We start from the raw sequence: 21,285 nt of genomic DNA on the forward strand, positions 1-21,285 counted from the left end.
TAATCTGTTCCACAACCGACTTCGGATGTAGAAAATGTTCGGATGTAGAAAATGTTCGGATGTCGAAACGAATTTTCCCATAAGAATACATTGAAATAGGATTAATCCGTGGTTGAGCCCAAAAACCTATGATAACTCCTTAATAAATTACTACACATAATTACACATGACAATAATGCACACTAAATTAGATAATAGACATGTAAAAAAAAGAATAATTATCAAAAAATGATAAATAAGAAACGGGTTTTTAGTGTCACTTTACCTTAAAAAATCCAGCGCAGGTGTTGTTGGTCTTGCTACGCAGAAGAGACGGACGGGCGGCGAGGAGGTAGAGAGGTTAACTACGATAAACGTACACTACCGTAACTTATTCTAACTTACACTAAGTGAGCTTTAACCTAACTTAGCTTATTTATTTTTTTTATTTTTATATTTTATATTTTTTTTTACATTTTATTTTTGATGATTAATTTTAATTACTTTCACTCTCTCCACTTAAAATTGATTGAATTTTTTTCTCATCACTCTTTGCTGTTTTCTTTGAACCACTTCCTTCCTCTTCATCACGAGTTCGCTTTGTAGTTTTTTTAAAGAAGCTATCGATAGAAAGTTGCTTAGTACGGCTTTTCAGAATGTTTCGAAAATGAGTTAGGCAAACATCATCGAACTGTGCAACTACACGACAAACCTGCAATTTTTTTGGTTGGTATTTGTCGATGAAGTCGACCACGTCTTGATATTTTCCTAACATCTCTTTTATTTGCGCCGAACCTAACACATGTTCTACATCCTCGATCAATTCCTCGTCATCACTCATGTGCTCAGACATAGCATGGAGTTCCTTGAGCTCCTCTGTGGTAACTTCGTCGTGATGTTCGGCGACGAGTTCCGTGATGTCATCTGTGTCGACCTCCAGACCCATGGACTTAGCAAGGGAGACGATTTCCTCTACGTCTTCCGCTGCACCCACCACGGGATCAGGTTCGTGGTCAAAACCTTCGAAATCTCGGGGAGAAACTGCATCAGGCCACAGCTTCTTCCAGGCAGAATTGAGGGTTTGTCAAGTTAATCCCACCCAAGCCTGATCTATGATCTTCAAGCAGTGCACGATGTTGAAGTGGCTTTTCCAAAATTCACGCAAAGTTAAGTTTGTGCTTTGCGTGACATTAAAGCACTGCTTGAATAGGTGCTTGGTGTAGAGCTTCTTGAAATTCGAGATGACTTGCTAGTCCATGGGCTGGAGGATAGAGGTGGTATTCGGTGGAAGATACAGCACCTTTATGAACTTAAATTCATCGAAGATATCATCTTCAAGTTCGGGGGGGTGAGCGGGTGCATTGTCAAGGCATAGCAGGCACTTTAAAGGCATTTTCTGCTCATGAAAATACTTCTTCACAGAAGGGCCGAAAACTCGGTTAACCCATTGGACAAAGAACTGCCTAGTGACCCAGGCCTTCGAGTTGGATCGCCAGAAAACATGAAGCTGGTCCTTATCCACATTGTGTGCCTTAAAGGCCCTAGGGTTCTCCGAATGGTAAACCAGTAAGGGCTTGACTTTAAAGTCCCCGCTAGCGTTGGCACATAGGGCAAGAGTCAACCGATCCTTCATTGGCTTATGCCCAGGCAATTTCTTCTCTTCGGCGGTGATGTAGGTTCGACTGGGCATCTTCTTCCAAAACAGCCCGGTTTCATCACAATTAAACACCTGCTGCTCTACGTAGCCTTCTTCCTGCACGATCCTTTCAAAGTTCTTCACAAAGTCAGCTGCAGCCTTTGTGTCCACACTAGCAGCCTCTCCGTGGCAAACAACTGAATGAATCCCGGACCGTTTCTTAAATTTCTCCAACCAGCCATAAGATGCCTTGAAATCGTCTGAGGAAGGTTCGGTTGAACTCTCCCCAGCATCACCCCCAGAGCTCTTCTCCTTCAAGGGCTACGGCGTTTTGAAATGATGGTGATCCCCTTAGAAGGTTTCACTGCTTTAATGGCTTCCTTCTGTTTCAAGATTGTCGAGATGATCGACATATTACGGCCATATTCTTTAGCAAGTTCACTCACGCGGACGCCACGCCACGCTCATGTTTTTCAATACTTTCTTGCTTTACGTCTAAAGAAAGCATATCCTTCTTCCTTTTCTCACCACTACCACTACCACTTGCAAAACTAAGCCTTTTAGGACCCATGCTTTACGTAAATTATCGTAAAAGGATGCACGTAAAAAAATCACGATTAAAACAGTAATAGCAGAACGCACAGGGCACAACCACACGAAGCCGACGAGAACAGAGGACTGACCCAAGCCACGCTAATTGAGGGTCCCTCCGAGGTCGAAGTGCTGCCTTCTATCGGCGGAAATAAAAAATACATCCGGCGCTATGAGTACCACCTACGCGTACGGGTATTGTTTACTTCGGGTGTCGAAAAAAAATTCGGGTGTAGAGTAGGAACGTGTTCGAATTGTACTTCGCGTGTCGAAAAATTCGGATACGACGAAAATTGCTTACTTCGTGTGTCGAAATAAAATTCGGGTGTAGAGTAAAAAAATTGCTCGAATTTTACTTCGGATGTTGGAAAATTCGGATGTAGATACGTTCGTATGTAGAGGTTCCACTGTATATATATATATATAATATATATATATATATATATATATATATATATATATATATATATATATATATATATATATATATATATATATATAGAGAGAGAGAGAGAGAGAGAGAGAGAGAGAGAGAGAGAGAGAGAGAGAGAGAGAGAGAGAGAGAGACTTATAAATGTATCATCATCACCCATTACTGGAAGACAAAGGCCTCAGACATGTCCTTCCACTCGTCTGTTCAGACATGTCCTTCCACTCGTCTGTTCATGGTCTTTCAACGACAGTTTATACGAGCAAATTTTCTTAATTCATCAATCGATCATCATCTCTTCCATTTCTTGCTGCATTTGCAATCTCTAGGGATCCATCCTGTTATTCCTAATGTCCATCTATTATCTCTCATTCTCATTATATGCCCTGACCATGTCCATTTCTTTTTCTTACATGTTAGAATATCCTCTACTTTAGTTTGTTCTCCTATCCATGTTGCTATTTTTCTATTACTTAGTGTTAATCCCATCATTATTCTTTCCATAAATCTTTGAGTTATAACTAGCTTAAATTCTAAGGCTTTAGTAAGGCGCAAAGTTTCTGATGCATAAGTTAATACTTGTTGGACCATCTGATTAAATCATCTTTCTTTTTAGAATTTACAGTTCTTTATTTTTCATAATCTCCTTTTGTTTATCAAAAGCTCTCCGTCCCATGCTTATCCTTCTTTTAATTTCGGTCTCAGGTCACTTACTGCCTGTCCCAAGAACGTATATTAATCAATATTCTATACAGGTTCATCCATAACCCTTATTTGTTGTCTCTACATTTTCATTGAACATTATCTTAGTTTTACTCATATTCATTTTCAGTCCTATTTTTCTGTTTTCTCTATTCTAATCTTCTATCATCTTTTGCAATTCCTCCCATGATTCACTAAACACAACTACATCATCTGAAAATCTTAAGTTGCTAAAGTATTCCCATTAATGTTAACGCCTACATTTTCCCAATATAATTATTTTAAACTTCTTCTAGGTCTACTGTGAATAATTTAGGAGAGATAGGGTCTCCCCTTCTAACTCCTTTCTCACTATCTTTATGTAGTTTTAAGATTTATGTACTACATACTTGTACAGATATCTTCAAGTGTTCTACCATAAGATTCATAAACACCTTGATGGCATCCTTTCATACTCTCTCATCTGCATTTGCCTCCTCTTGGCAGTTTCATACAATTCCCCTTATCGGTCAGTATGACACTCATCAACGCCATTTTCAGCTACTAATATATAATATTCTCTTCAACATCAACTTGATAATGCTATTCATCAGCTCAATAAAGCTAGCAAACACCGAATCATACAGTATTACAAAGTATGTACAAATATACAGATGACAGACTGGGCTGGCTGCGTTTGGATATATTTATGGTTGAAAATTAGAGGATACTAGTGATACTCACAAAGGGAAAGTGGAAACAGTATTTTGAAAGATTTCTAAATGAAGAAAATCCAAGATCTATAATTGCAGATGGAAATCAAAATTTAGGAATGGTAAGAGATACAGATAGAGAAGAAATTAAGGTTGCCCTAAGCAAGATGAACAATGGAAAAGCCACGAAACCTTATGAGATCCCAGTGTAAGTCTGGAAATGCTTGGGGGAATTTGGAGTGGATATGCTGTGGGATCTGATGAAAAAGATACATCGATAAGAAAAGATGCCCAGAATGTAGAAAAATTGTTTTTTAATGCCCATATTCAAAGAAAAAGGGGACATACAAAATTGTAATAATTATAGGGCAATTAAACTCCTCCCACATACTATGAAGCTTTGGGCAAGGATTAGAGAGTGTAGGATAAGGGAAGAGACCAAGATTGGAGAAGAGCAGTTTAGATTTAAGCCAGGCAGAAGCACGACGGATGCAATGTTTGCACTAAGCAGTTGATGGAAAAATATAGAGAAGGCCAAAAGGAATTACATATAGTATTTATTGACTAAGAGAAGCCTTATGATAGAGTTCAACGGCAGGAGATATGGAGATGTCTGAGAGAGAGGGGAACACCAGAAAAATATGTTAGACTGATCAGAGATATGTATGAAGGAGCAGCACACAAATAAGAACGAGTGTTGGTTTGACTGAGATGTTTGAAATAGGGGTTGGGTTACACCAAGGGTCGTCATTAAGCCCCTACTTGTTTAATATAGTAATGGATGTAATTACCGAAAGAGTGAGGAAAAAGTCACCATGGACTATGATGTTATATACATTGTTCATCATTTATTCTAAATATGTTTTATGTTCATTTCAGATTGACCGTGGTCATTGTTCAATAATAAAGACATTTGAATAAATGGACCAAGCTCTTATTTATGACCACGGCCAGAGATGGATTCAGGATAACAGATATTGTGAATGACTAAATCCTAAGAACTAATCAAAATGCCAGCAGTAGGATGTCCAATACCAGGCTGTGATTACGTCACGGATGACCTTGAGGCCGCCATCGTAGCTGCACTCATAACTGCTCACTGCACCACACATGCTCCTGGACAAGCTGCCAAAGTAGAAAGAGTTAAAAGACCCACAATATCGACAGCGGGAACAAGTGAAGAATGGGCATATTTTCAATCACGATGGTCTGACTATGTAGACCCAACTAAAATTGAGGGCCGTGATCGCGTGGTACAGCTTCTAGAATGCTGCGAAGAACAACTTCGAAAAGACTTAACACGATCAGCTGGTGGCAGTCTCACTAACAAGACTGAAGTAGAAGTGATGGGAGCAATAAAAAACTCGAGTGACTCTACACAACATGCGTCAAGACCGTGATGAGCCTGTACGACATTTCTGTGCACGACTTATAGGACAGGCTAGTGTTTGCAAATTCCTGATAAAATGTCCAGGATGCAACGTTGATGTAAATTATACTGACACAATAGTGAGAGACGTATTAGCACGCGGCATATGTGACCCTGAAATACAATTAGATCTACTTGGTGATAAGAATCAGGACATGTCATTAGAAGAAGTTGCACAGTTTGTCAAAGCTAAAGAATCTGGTAAACGATCTGCCTCCCGACTATTAGACTCTCATGAGGTCCAAGCAGCAGCCAGTAGTTCATACAGAAAGGCAAAACAAACCACTGTCAAAGATAAAAACGAAGTTTGCTCATACTGTGGCAAGAAAGGACATGGTAAAAACACTCCTGCACGTGCAAGAAAATCAGAATGTCTAGCTTACGGTCATAGATGCGAACACTGCAACCGAGAAAATCACTTCGAGAGTGTTTGCCGTAGTAAGGGCAAACCAAAAGTGAAACCCAGTGCTCACAATGCCAATGACTACGAGAATGCGGTGTTCAACACATTGTGCAGCGTATCATCAATCTCTAAACGACACACTGACAAGACATTGGCTTTGGACCACCATCTGTATGACAACTTATCTAATACTTGGATAAAGAGACCTTCCAAATCTCAACCTTTCATAAATCTGACAATCAGAATATCACCTGAGGATTACGAAGCCTTTGGTTTCCACCTTCAAGCTGGTACACATGCTGTTTGTATGTCTGCAATGGCAGACACTGGATGCCAAAGCTGTCTCATAGGTATCAAGGTCATCCACAAACTTGGCCTCAAGCAAAGTGACCTCATTCCTGTAACTATGAAAATGCACGCTGCAAATAACAGAGGCATTAAAATCCTCGGTGCCACAATCCTTTGTACTGTATCTCAGGAACAGATGAGCAGGGGAACCTTGTTGAGACTAGACAAATGACATATGTCACCGACAACTCGGATAAGCTCTTCATCAGTAGGGAAGCCTGCATCGCCCTTGGCATGATATCGGATAGTTTTCCGACTATTGGTGAAATCTATGACACACAATCGGAAACTCCGGATGCCACCAACAATGAAGTAGGAAGCGTTAGTGGACTAGCCAATCAATGTGACTGCCCAAAACGTCAACTACCACCTCCGCCGCCTACAGAATTACCGTTCAGTGCAACCGAGTCCAACCGGTCTAAACTAAAGGACTACCTCTTGGAGTACTACGAATCAAGTACATTCAACGTATGTGACCACCAACCGTTACCACTAATGGATGGACCCCCAATGAAGTTGATGATCGATCCGAATGCTGATCCTGTTGCTCGTCACACACCAGTGCCAGCGCCGTTACACTGGCAAGAGGAAGTTAAAGCTGGACTTGACCAGGACGTCCGCCTTGGTGTCCTTGAACGTGTCCCAATCGGAGAACCAGTAACTTGGTGCCATCGGATGGTTGTATGTGCTAAGAAAAATGGCACACCTCGACGAACAGTTGATTTTCAGCCTCTCAATGTGCACGCTAAGAGAGAAACGCATCATACGCCTTCTCCATTTCACCAAGCAAGGTCAGTACCACAAGGAAAAAAGAAAACCGTCTTTGATGCCTGGTACGGATACCACAGTGTACCGATTCAGGAATCTGACCGTCACTTAACTACGTTTATCACTCCTTGGGGACGCTATCGTTATAAAACAGCCCCTCAAGGGTATATTGCTTCTGGCAACGGATATACTCGACGGTATGATGAAATAGTTGCCGAGATACCCAACAAAACTAAATGTGTCGACGATGTTCTTCTTTGGTCTGACTCAATAAAGGAGAGTTTTTTCCAAGCTGTACAATGGCTCGACATATGTGGAAGACACGGCATAACACTCAACCCTGACAAATTTCGTTTCGCAGAAGACACAGCTGAATTCGCTGGATTCGAAATAACCCCAGACACAGTTCGCCCATGTGCAAGATATCTTAGTGCAATTATGGACTTTCCAACCCCAAGAAATATCACCGATGTCAGATCTTGGTTTGGTTTAGTAAACCAAGTATCGTATGCTTTCAGCATGACCGACAAAATGCTACCATTCAGACAGTTATTGAAACCAGGAACACCATTCACCTGGAATGACAATATTAATGCACTCTTTGAGGAGTCTAAAACTGCCATTATCAACGAAATTGAAGAAGGCGTGCGAATCTCTGACAAGACAAAACCTACCTGTCTCGCCACCGATTGGTCAAAATCAGGAATTGGATTCTGGCTGTTCCAGAAACATTGCGACTGTCCAGACAACCGACCATTTTGTTGTCGCACTGGTTGGAAGATCACACTTGTCGGAAGTAGGTTCACACATGCAGCTGAGTCTCGATATGCACCAGTTGAAGGTGAAGCGTTGGCAGTCGTCGATGCTCTTGATAAGGCAAGATACTTTGTTCTTGGCTGTGAAGATCTTGTGGTTGCAGTTGACCATAAACCCCTGTTGAAAATATTTGGTGACAGATCATTGAAGGACATATCAAATTCACATCTCAGAAACTTGAAGGAAAAGTCCCTCCGCTATCGATTTCACATGATTCATATCCCAGGGGTCAAGCATCTCGCTGCAGATGGAGTATCGCGCCACCCAACTGGAAAATCTGAAAAGCTATCGCTTCAAGATGACATTGCATCAGTTGACAGTGTACCTTCCGTGAGAAATGTTCCCCTACACAAATTGCCATCAGCATATTCTGTTTCCACAGACAATGATATTGATACTTGTATCACCGCATCAGCAGTATGCTCACTTGACTCACTTAACGTGAGAGCAGTCACCTGGGACAGAGTTCGCACTGCCACAAGTAGTGACGATAACATGCATGAACTGCTCAGCCTTATAGAATGCGGAGTACCAGAGTCTCGCCAAGAATTTCCTGTACATCTTCGAGAGTATTTTCAATTCTGCGAGCATCTCTGCACTGTTAATGGTGTGATACTATACAAGGAGCGTATAGTTATTCCTCCAGCCCTTCGTCAGGAAATTCTCACATCTCTTCATTCAGCACATCAAGGAATTACCTCTATGGTATCGCGAGCAGAGTCATCTGTGTTTTGGCCAGGGATAACACCCACTATAACAGCACTTCGAGCTGGATGCAACCACTGCAATCGCATCGCGCCTTCGAATCCTAGTGCTCCGCCTACACCCCTTATATCTCCAGACTACCCATTCCAATGTGTTTGTGCAGATTACTTTCACTACCGAGGAGTTGGATATTTAGTTATAGTTGATCGATACTCGAATTGGCCCATAGTTGAACGATCTTCGAACGGTGCAGAGGGTCTTATAACTTCACTACGCCGAACATTTGTGACATTTGGGATTCCGGATGAATTGACATCTGATGGTGGACCTGAATTTACAGCGACGGCAACTAGGCAGTTTTTAAAGGACTGGGGAGTCCATCACCGCCTTTCCTCTGTGGCCTTCCCACATAGTAATTGCAGAGCCGAAATAGGCGTCAAAACTGTCAAGCGTCTTATAGCGGACAACACGGGCAGTAACGGTGATCTCAACACTGATGAATTCCAACGTGCGATGCTCCAATACAGGAACACACCTGACAGAGATACCAAATTATCTCCTGCAATATGTGTATTTGGTCGTCCCATCAGAGACTTCATACCTGTCCCGCCCGGCAGGTACCGTCCCCACGACACGTGGAAGGAAACACTCGATGCAAGAGAGGAGGCCCTAAGACATCGACACCTTAAACAGGGAGAGCGCTTATTAGAGCACACTAAGAGACTACCCCCACTGTCCGTAGGTAACCGGGTTCGCATCCAAAATCAAACAGGAAATCACCCCCTGAAATGGGACAAAACCGGTGTCATCATAGAAGTCCGCCAATTCGACCAATACGTCGTCAGAGTTGATGGCTCTGGTAGGGTCACGCTAAGGAACCGGAAGTTTTTGAGACAATACGTGCCTGTCAGGAGTATTCCAGAAGTCCGTACAATTAGAGATGACTATAATCGGAATCAGATTGTACCTATTACCAATCTTTCGACCACTAAAACGTCTGAGACCATTGCGAAGGACACCATTCCGATAACCCAAAATCCGGACACACATGGTACTCTTCCACTGACCACTTTGCCGTTACCAAGTGGTACTGTACTACCCCTAACATTTATTTTGATGTTGCTGCTCCGGAATGCTATCCCAACGACCTCGGTAACACTGCGAATCATCAAGCAGAGATTCCGCCTCCCAATGATAGCACAAACTCTCCATCGCAGTTAACTCCTGCCATGCCAAATTTGGAGCAATGCAAGTCCAGTCGTACCCGTCGACCGCCAACATGGCACTGTGATTTCGAGGTGAACTAGCTATAGTGTCATCATGATCAACACATGACAATAATTGTTTTTCAAATTCTGTTCCTTCACATGCTAACAGGAGTTTAGTGTTCATGAACCTATAATTTGGACGTTTAATTGCCACCCAATGTTTTGACATCAGTTTTAAACCGACCTCCACGAGAGACATTTTAAAAGGCTGTTTAAAAACTTGGGGGGAGATAGAGGGTTATAAACATTGAGTTATATACATTGTTCATCATTTATTCTTAATATGTTTCATGTTCATTTGAGTTATATACATTGTTCATCATTTATTCTAAATATGTTTTATGTTCCTTTCAGATTGACCGTGGTCATTGTTCAATAATAAAGACATTTGAATAAATGGACCAAGCTCTTATTTAATACTGACTATACGTGGTTTAACCTGTATCAATTTAATCAAGTTTCAGTATTTTACTTCCTGTACCCATCTTCTGCATACAAATACATAGGCTTCTCTTTTTACAATATCATAATTCAGAATTCTTATAAATTTTATGTTACAATATAGGTACTGTATCTTATAATATACAAATAGTCTCTATCTACCTACCGAGACCCTTCCCCAAATTTTTGGGGGTAGCAAACATAAAAGGGGGGAAGAGTTTTCTTCTCTTAGGTCCTCCCAGCCTGATGAGGGATTCAGCCGAGTTTGGTTAGCAATGCTAGGGTGCCACAGCCCACCCTCCCCAGTTATCCACCGCATTGAAGCTTTATATGCCTAATCCCTTACTGCTGCTACTGCGTCACAATCGCTTGCCACCATTCATTCCTATTTCTAGCACACTCTTTTGCCTCTCTCACATCTATCCTCCTATAACCCAGAGCTTTCTTCATTTCGTCCATTCACTCAAACCTTGGCCTTCCTCTTGTACTTCTCCCTTCAAATCTCGCATTCACCACCTTATTCTGCAGATGGCCATTTTCCTTTCTCTCTACATGCCCAAACCACCTCAATACATATTCACTCTAGCTGCTAATTCATTTCTTACACCCGTTCTCACCCTTACTACTTTGTTCCTAACCCTATCTAATCAATATACACAAATAATAATCCTCAGACACTTCATCTCGAACACATTCAATTTCTGTCTCTCAGTCATTTTCATTCCCCACAATTCCGATCCATACATCACAGTTAGTACAATCACTTTTTCATACAGAAATCTCTTTACATTCCTTTCTAACCCACTATTTTTTACCAATCCCTTCACGGTCCCTAACACATTACATCCTTCATTCACTCTCTGACATACATCTGCTTTCATTCCTCCATTTGCAGCAACAACAGATCCCAAGAACTTAAACTGATCTACTTCAAGTAACTCTCCATTCAATATGACATTCAACTTAGTACCACCCTCCATTCCCGTGCATCTCATAACCTTACTCTTATCAACAATAACTATCAACTTCCTTCTCTCACACACCCTCCCAAACTCTGTCGCTAATCGGCCCAGTTTCTACTCCGAGTCTGCAATCAATACTGTATCATTCGCAAACATAAACTGATTCACCTTCCATTCATGATCATTCTCATCTATCAGTTTCAATCCTTGACCAAGCATTCGAGCATTCACCTCTCTCACAACTCCATCAACATTCAAATTGAATAACCATACCAACATTACACATCCCTGTCTCAGTCCCACTCTCATTGGAAACCACTAACTCACTTCATTTCCTATCATAACACACGCTTTACTGCCGATGCTCACTGCTTTCAACAACCTTCCATCAATTCCATATAACCCCATCACATTCCACATCCCTTCCCCATCTACTCTATTGTAAGCTTTCTCCAGATCCATAAATGCTATGTGCACCTCCTTACCCTTGGCTAAATATTTCTTGAATATCTGCCTAACTGTAAAAATCTGATCCATACATCCCCTACCTCTTCTAAAAACCCCAATTACTTCTAAGATTGCATCCTCTGTTTTATCCTTAATCCTGTTCATTAACAATCTACCATACCCTTCTCCAACCACACTCCACAAATAATACACATTAAATTAGAACACTCATGCACATCTCCCTTCACTTTGTATAGCGCAACAATATACACACATACCCAGTCCATTGGTACCATTGACAACATAAATCATGTATTAGATAATCTCACCTACCATTCAAGTACAGTCCGACCCCCTGCCTTTAAAATCTCAGCCCTCACAGCCTTTCCTGCTCTCATTTCTTCTAGCACTCTCTTCATTTCTTCTCTTATAATCTCTCTCTCATTCTCATCTCCCATCACTGGCACCTCACACCTGCAACAGCAATTATATATGCCTCCCTATTATCTTCAACAATCAGCAACTTTTCAAAATATTCAGCCCACCTTTTCCTTGCCTCCTCTCCTTTCAATAACCTTCCATCTTCATCTTTCACTGTCTCTTCACTTCTTGATCCACCCCTCCTTACTCTCTTCACCTCTTTCCAAAACTTCTTCTTATTCTCTTCATAAAAAAGAGTCAATCAATGGCCCCACCTGACGGTCAGCCTCCCTCTTTACCTCAGCTACCTTACGTTTTACTTCCACATTTTTTTTTACATCTTTTATACTTCTCTACACTATTACTCTGCAGCCATTCTTCAAATGTCCTCTTTTTCTATTCCACTTTCACCTTCACTCCATTCCCCCATTCACTACCCTTCCTTGAGCTGCCTCCCACAATCCTATTATAATCCTATCAAAATTTTCTTTTACTAACTTTCACTACTCCTCTAGATCACCAGTTTCACTTAGTTTTACCCTGTCATATGCAACTTCCAACCTTTCTTGATGTTCCCTTTTTACCTCTGGTTTTTCCAGCTCTTCAACCTTCACTACCTCCTTTTTTCATCCTCCCACTCTATTTCCCCACTCTTTTACTACAACTAATCTTCCTTCAACCAAAAAAATGATCAGACATACCATTAACCATACCCGTTTTACCCTTCAAAACATCCTTCATGTTACACATAATCCATTAATGCCCTTTCTACCACTCTTCCATTTGCCACTCTTACCCATGTTTACTGTTCATTATCTCTCTCCTTGAAAAAACTACTACTTATCACCAGCTCTTGTTCAAAACACATATCCACCACTCTTTCTCCACTCTCATTTTTACCTGATATGCCATACTTCCCAATGATACCTTCTACCTCTCCAGCATTCACTCTGGCATATAAATAGTAAAGTGAACCATCTCAAGCAGTAAAACCATGTTTCAGGATATGCTCGAACAATCACATGTTTGCCACTAACACATACAGTAGCACTACTCATTGGTTACTTACCTTGGATGGCCCTCAAAAAATTAAGTTTCCAGAGTAGAGGAATCAATCAATCATAAGAGAACAGAATCCACTGACATAATTTTCTTTATGCTTTATATAACCTGACTTTTCTGTCCATACAAAATAACTAGTCTTGCAAATCTTTTGTGAAAGATGCGTAGAAGAAAAAATACTGGAAATGTCCTAATGATATTCATACAGCTAAAACCAAGTAGCCACCAATATTATAAATGAACATATTTAGACAGAAATATTGATAAAAAAAGCTTCTAGAATTGAGATAGTAAACTTCTTTAATGTTACAGTATTAAAAGAACATCAGCATCCTGATAATCCTCACCATCATCTACTGATACAGTGATTTAGAATATTGTTCCAGGGGAAAAGACCAATTCACCCAAGAGAAAAACTTAAAATTCTTTTTTGAATTGAAGCAAGTGCATAGGTAGCTAAACTTGTTCAGGCACTAATAACAACTAAAATGAGAGCTTCATGCAAATCCCTTATGACACTAAACCTTTTCATGCATTAATAAAAAATAACATGAGAGCTTCATGCAAATCCCTTAATTAACTAAATTTATGTTATAACAAAACATGAATTATAGAACTCACATCAAAATAGTATTGATATGCTTGCTGTTTATCTCCTTCAGAATCAAATATTTGCCCCAAACGTTGATGTATATGTGGATCCGTTGGAACAAGTCCAAGCAACTGAAGATACCTGTAATCAAAGGATAGATCTGTTACTAATTATTTCAAGTAATATTAAGTTATGATGGGAAGATATTCTATAATCCAGAGAGTATAGTAACACTTAATTTTAGGAAAATATATTCTTACCCCCTCTGAATCATCAAAAGATAAGGATTATTGTTAAAATCTATTCTCTAGACATCATAAGATAGATCAATACAATATAGTTTTTTCTATATAATATACAAGCACATGTTGAAGGTAATACTCTGTTCCCTAGTTGGTAATTTGACTTTTGCAAGGCCGTGGAGAATGTGATCCCCTTCTTACAATTTCAAATACTGTACAAAAATCCCTTAATTGTGGTCAGGAAATGTGTATAATTGGCCTTGAATTTAGTGCTGCCTTTGACTGTTAAAATCAGGAAACCTTTGTTTTCAAACTCAAGCAGTTTGGAGTAGATGGATCTTCTCTTAGAATCATCATTGAATTTCTAAGTAATAGAACAGAAAGAGTGGAATAGGAATGGGATATCTGGTGTTCCTCAGAGCAGTGATCTTGGCTCACTACTTTTCATACAATACACATATATATGGTTTAGTCTAGAAAAACAAGCTCGTTAAATATAAAGATGATGATACTCTGATTGCTTAAATTCCATCTCATGAATGTATATTTTGGGTTGCTGAATCTAGCAGAAATTACTGCATGGTGCACATTGAGAGGCATGAAGTTGAACCATAATAAAACTCAAAGTATGATTGTATGTCGAAGGCAGTGGTTCCTCAACATCCAAATCTCTAAATTAAAAATGTTTCTTGAACTAAATTACACTAAAATTTTAACTGAATTTCTTGATTGCAAATTTACTTTTGAGAAACACATTTGGTCTGTTGCTTTTTCACTTGCACAAAAAAAATTATTTTATGATTTCTGGTGATCAATCTATTCTGAAGAAATTTTTTATTTTTTTTTATTCTAACATGTTTTGAGTAGTGTTCTCCTTCCTGGCCTTCAGCTGTTGACTCATCTTAATTTGTTGGACAAAAACTCAAAGTCTATTGAATTTCTTTTCCCTGATCTGGATATTATCTGACACCGTTGTTCAGTTAGTTCTTTATGCATGTTGATCAGTTTTTCATAATTCTGACTATCCTTTGCATTTCGATCTTCCCAGACTGTACCATCCTGTAAATAGTACTAGGTATGCAGCTAGTTTTAACAGTCTTGTCTTCTCCATCAAATTGGAGTCTAGCACCTAACAGGCAGTTAAATTTGAGATGTCTAAGAAAAAGATGAAAGGAAAGGTAGCAATTTCTCACCAAGAAAATATATCCAAAGGAGGTGCAAACACTTTGCCTTTCAGCACTTAATAGACAAAAATAATGAAGTAAGGTATCAGGGCTAGGTCATATCAAATTTCATAATTTCAAAAGGAATAGAGGTAATGCATGAGATGGTATTGTAAAAAGAAACTCATATCAATCACAGAAAAAAAGGTTTTCATTTACTTACCATTCTGATGCCTGATCATAATCACGGAGAAGCTGATATAAACTTGCTATCTGGTAAACTACGGGGGGATAATTTCTAACAATAGCATGCATCTTCAATAAGGAATCCAAGGCCTCCCCAAAGTGTCCAAGCTTTTTGTTGGTCAGAGCTGAAAAGAAAAGTTTCATTACAATATATTTCCAAAAACTAAATTTTAATAAAAATATTCATTTCTATACTCACCTGAAATTTAAATTGCATTTCTTTCAAATTTGGTTAAATATCAAAGCCTATCTTTAAACTAAAATAATATCAGTCTTCTTCTCTAGTACAGTAATTACCATGCATCTCCATTGTATTTTGTTCCAACTGAAAAAATCTCTCTCTCTCTCTCTCTCTCTCTCTCTCTCTCTCTCTCTCTCTCTCTCTCTCTCTCTCTCTCTATATATATATATATATATATATATATATATATATATATTTTATATATATATATATATATTTTATATATATATATATATATATATTTTATATATATATATATTTTATATATATATATATATATATATATATATATATTTTTTATATATATACATATATATATTGTATATATACATATATATATATATATACACACATATATATATATATATATATATATATATATATATATATATGAGAGAGTGTGTTTCTAATTGCGTAAAGAGTGGGATATGGCAGAGTAGGTTTTTAGAACTGTTACGGGGAAGCAATCATTTTGTTTAAAAGTAATTCAATATCAATATATAAGCATAAAATTTTCAGTGATGGTTCCAAATTATAATTACACTGTTTAGACTCACTTGCTGTGTTATTCGATAAACATTCAAACAGAAAAGTTACGGCCTAAAATAATTAACTTTGGTATAGCTTGTGAATTTTGTCCAGACTGAAAACCCTTACTTTTACACAATTCACGAGTCCAATAACTATTAGTTTTCTTAAGATAGTTTAACTATAATTGGTATGCAACAATTCAGCATATATGAAAATATATTTTGGTCTCGTCGAGTGTTTTTTCTAAGGATACGGTTTACATTGAGGCAAGAAATTATGTGCCATCACAAATGAATTCTACTGCCTTTTTTAGATTCTATAAAGCCAAGTTACTTAATGCATAAAATATTTGCATGACAGAATCTTTAAGCATTCTCTGTCATAGTTGCTGACTACATGTTAATAACAAATTGATCAGGTAAAAGCTGGGCAGATTAGGATGTTTATTCACTTATACAAAATGAAATAATGATTTAATTGCTACATTGGTTTGGAACACATGCTGATTCTATGTTACCGCTGAATAAGCTTTGGTTCCAGTTTTTATTTCTTAGTTGACAAGCAATTATATTCAGTTAGTATTAAAGATGGTTGATAAGAGAAGAAACATCATAATTTCATAGTTGTGTTTATGTAGATTATAACATGACTCCAGGAAAAGTACATAGCTTGTCAAGGAGAATAGTGTAAAAACTAGACTACAGTGACCAAAAGCAGTTGCTTAGCCTTATTTTAATTTTAATTCAAGAATCATTCATATGTATATATATATATATATATATATATATATATATATATATATATATATATATATATATAAATATATATATACAGTATACATATATATATATATACAGTATATATATATATATATATATATATATATATATATATATATATATATATTTATATATATATATATATATATACAGTGAACCCTCGTTTATCGCGGTAGATAGGTTCCAGACCCGGCCGCGATAGGTGAAAATCCGCGAAGTAGTGACACCATATTTACCTATTTATTTAACATGTATATTCAGACTTTTAAAACCTTCCCTTGTACGTAGTACTGTTAACAAACTACCTGTTAATGTACAGAACACTTAATGCATGTACTAACGTACTCTAAACTAAAACAGGCACAAATATTAAAGGCGACTTTATATCATGCGTTTCCTAAACACGCCAAAAAGCACGATAAAAAATGGCAACCAATGTTTTGTTTACGTTTATCTCTGATTATAATGAAGAAACAAACGCATTTACACATCTGTGTATAGGTTAGTTTCTGCATCGATTATATTGGTTATTCAGTACAGTATGTTGATTTGGTTATTACTAATGTTTTACTTAATTTTTCTTAGGACTTCCAAATGAAATGTTTTTCTTTATGACGCCGCCTGAAACGACGGCGACATAAAGTACGCTCAGTAAACAAACTAAGGAATTTAACGTGCATGATGAAAGTGATAAATAATGATATTACAGTAAAAGCTTTTATAAAATATGTTATTACAAATATTATTTACCGTATCTATATGAAATCATACATACGTAGCAAAGCAGGAAAACAATCTACGAGAGAGAGAGAGAGAGAGAGAGAGAGAGAGAGAGAGAGAGAGAGAGAGAGAGAGAGAGAGAGAGAGAGAGAGAGTTGTTTTACATACGTAAATGTAAATTTTAAACAAAAAAAATAGCCCCATTTCATATGAAATAGATTACAAATATTTTACTTTATCATATTACAGTAGTCTGTATAATACTGTAAAGTTCAGTACAGTACAGTATGTTGTTGTTATAGTCGTGGCGATGAAATTCTCACGAAACAAAACACGCCATTTGATTACAACAGCTGATTCTCTCTCTCTCTCTCTCTCTCTCTCTCTCTCTCTCTCTCTCTCTCCTCTCTCTCTCTCTCTCTCTCTTCGTGTTATACAATACTTACATTTAGATGAAGAAACTAAAATTAGTTTTCTTAGTGTCAATTAAATACGAAACGAAAAAATTAGGCCGAGTTTACATCCATTTCAATCATAGCTAAAAACACGGCATCCGATTTCATCAGCAAACCACTATTTTTTGGGAAATATCATTTTATTCTAGAAAATTGCCACTATTTAAATAGTTAATTGCACATTAAGAAAGCGTGTACTTTTGTTTTTAAATTTCGGGTGTGTTTTAAAAATCGAGTATTGTTGAATTCTTTTTGTTTTACTTTTGGCTGTGATTAGATCAGCTGTCATCTAGCTGCCGCTCTTGAGTGTGTACGAATACACTAACAAAGTATCGTTTATACCATTTCTTAACTTATTCAAACCGTCTACAGTATACAGTTGATATTACATAAGCACCAATGTGTTATAACATATCAAATTTTTTTGTTTATTACATTTAAACCCCCCTCTATCTCTCTCTCTCTCTCTACCTATCTCTCTCTCTCTCTCTCTCTCTACCTCTCTCTACCTATCTCTCTCTCTCTCTCTCTCTCTCTCTCTCTCTCTCTCTCTCTCTCTCTCTCTCTCTCTCTCTCTCACTACCTCTCTACCTCTCTCTCACTACCTCTCTACCTCTCTCTCACTACCTCTACCTCTCTCTCTCTCTGTGGGCTACTTTTCACTACCTCCCATTCCTTACCTCTCTCTATCTCTCTAACAAATGATATCTTTGTTGCTCCTCAAAGTTTCATTTATATTGAAAATCAATCATGATTCAATTTTCCTTACTTTCTCCAATCTCGCACCATCGGTCACATCGCGGTATTTTCGATATTTCCGGAAAATCCGCGATATATGTATATACATGGGTTATGAAAAAAATCCGCGAAGTGGTGAATCCGCGATGGTCGAACCGCGAAGTAGCGAGGGTTCACTGTATATATATATATATATATATATATATATATATATATACAGTATATATATATATAGTAATCTAAACACTCCTTGGTGTGAAGTCCATCCACCATTAGCGTCTACAACTTCATTTAGACGTGCAGCATACTCCTCGCAAGATTCTCACATATGGTAGGGCGACGTTGTATTGACTCCCACACTTCAAATGCTTTTGTTTCGATGGCTTGGCACGTTCGTTGTTCTCCTACGTCCCAATCACGAACCATTATTGCCCATAGGTTCTCTATGAGGCTGAGGTCATACCTTTTTGGCAGCCAGTTTATCACTTAGATTTCTGGGTGATGCTCTAACCTTGCTTTAACTACTATGCTGGTATGAATACAACTTGTATTCATACTAATCCAGTAGACAATAGTCACATCTCACGGACTGCATCCCCGTGTTCAAGATCCACTTATTTTATTTGTCCTGGGATATTGTATTCTTTTCATTTTTCAGTTGTTTTCCTTACAAAAATGTCCAACAATTGTTCCGTCTTTGGATGTTCTAATACAAGAGTGAAACAAAAGGTTCAGATATAAAATGTTTCAGTTTTCCAAAAGATGATAATATTCGAGTGCGATGGAAACAAGCATGCCGAGCTGATAAAATGAATCTTGAAAATGCTGTGATATGTTCTGTTCATTTTACAAACAGCGATATCATGGATGATATGAAGTCTCGTTTGCTGCAAATTGAAAGTCCCAAAAGTAAGAGATTTTTTAAAAAAATACTGTTCCTTCTCTTTTCCTTTATGGAGGTAAGTTTTATTACAAATCCTTCTGCACTGCTTTGCCATAGAAATATATAATGATTAAATGAAATGATGATAAATTAATTAAAATTCGTTTCCATTATTATGAATGATAATTGTTGACTGATAGGTTAGCACATTAAGTATATATATATATATATATATATATATATATATATATATATATATATATATATATATATATATATATATATATAAACTTGGTAAAAAGTGTAGATTATATTTGATTTCACGTGTTTTCAAGCACAAACCAAGAATTCAAACTTTCTGAGGAAAGAAATGAGAGAGCAGGGAAGAGAGGTATGAAAAGAAAGAACTGTGGAAGGAATGTTAGTTACTTCTGGCAGTAGTGACAATCTTCTAGAATATAATACTAGTGGAAGAGTACGAGTGAAAGACAATACGCAAAATTTTCAGATTCTGGAGGCCATACATGCAGAGTGTGAAATATATATGAAAACCTTTCGTAATGAGAACAAATATTTAAGAGGAAATTGAGTGTCTTCATTTAGAAAATTCTCGTGTGAAAGCACTGAAAAATCCTGACGAATTAGTGTACAATAAAGTTTTAGAAGTATTGAAACCTATGTTTAGTAAGAATCAGATATCCATTTTAATAAGTAAAAAGAAAAATTTGAGAAATTGGACAGATAGTGATATTTCTTCGGCCCTTACACTTTTTAGTATAAGCCCAAAGTGCTATAATTATCTCAGGGACGTGAAAGGGTTTCCATTACTAAGCAATTCTGTATTAAATGAACGTGCAAAAAACTTTCAGTATTAACCAGAAAACCTATCATTAGTGTTGGCTTTGAGGAAGTCAAATTCTGAAAATTTTAGTGAAAGAGAAAGATTAACTGTATTATCATTTGATGAGATGAGTTTATTGAGTGAATGGTGTTATGACAAGAGCACTGACATATTATATAAACCACATATGAGAGTGCAAGTGGTAATGCTTAGAGGACTGATAGGAAAATAGAAACAACCAATATACTTTGATTTTGACGAATCAAATATGCATGAAAAAATAACTGATTTGATAAAGGAAGTGGAATATGCAGGTTATCCAGTGGTGGCAATAGTGCATGATTTAGGACCCTGCAATCTTAGGTTAAGGAAAAAAAATGGAATCGACCCTTTATGTAAGAAAACGTCTATCCAGAATCCATGTGCAGACAGACAAATATTCCTTTTTGCAGATGCCCCTCATTTACTCAAGTTGGCCAGGAATAACCTTCTAGAATCTGGGTTCATGTTGCCAAATGGAGATAGAATTTCCGATCATCCGATAAGAGAAAAGGTGATGGAATCTAAAAGAGAATATGGATTGGCTTACAAAATAAGTCAGATTAACTTAAATGTTCAAGGGTCAGAATGGCTGGGTGTTAAATATGTTGCACAGTTACTATCAAGAACTTGTGGTAATGCTCTTAGTTTTCTAGGTAAAAGGGGGCTTTTCAAGAATAATAATTGGGAGGCAACAGCTCAGTTTATATGTTAAT

At 37.6% G+C, this 21,285-nt stretch overlaps 1 protein-coding gene across 1 annotated transcript in view; it reads right to left on the reverse strand.

The window, feature by feature from the left end:
• Positions 1–21,285, reverse strand: part of LOC137656683 (intraflagellar transport protein 88 homolog) — a 210,798-nt gene that overhangs the window by 86,224 nt on the left and 103,289 nt on the right. The window contains exons 7-8 of the mRNA XM_068390921.1: positions 15,320–15,467; positions 13,721–13,832 (exon numbers count right to left, since the gene is read on the reverse strand). Of these exons, the coding sequence (XP_068247022.1) occupies positions 13,721–13,832; positions 15,320–15,467 (260 nt within the window). The remainder of the gene's footprint in view (positions 1–13,720; positions 13,833–15,319; positions 15,468–21,285) is intronic.

The sequence above is a fragment of the Palaemon carinicauda genome, chromosome 1 (assembly GCF_036898095.1).
Source record: "Palaemon carinicauda isolate YSFRI2023 chromosome 1, ASM3689809v2, whole genome shotgun sequence".
NCBI lineage: Eukaryota > Metazoa > Arthropoda > Malacostraca > Decapoda > Palaemonidae > Palaemon > Palaemon carinicauda.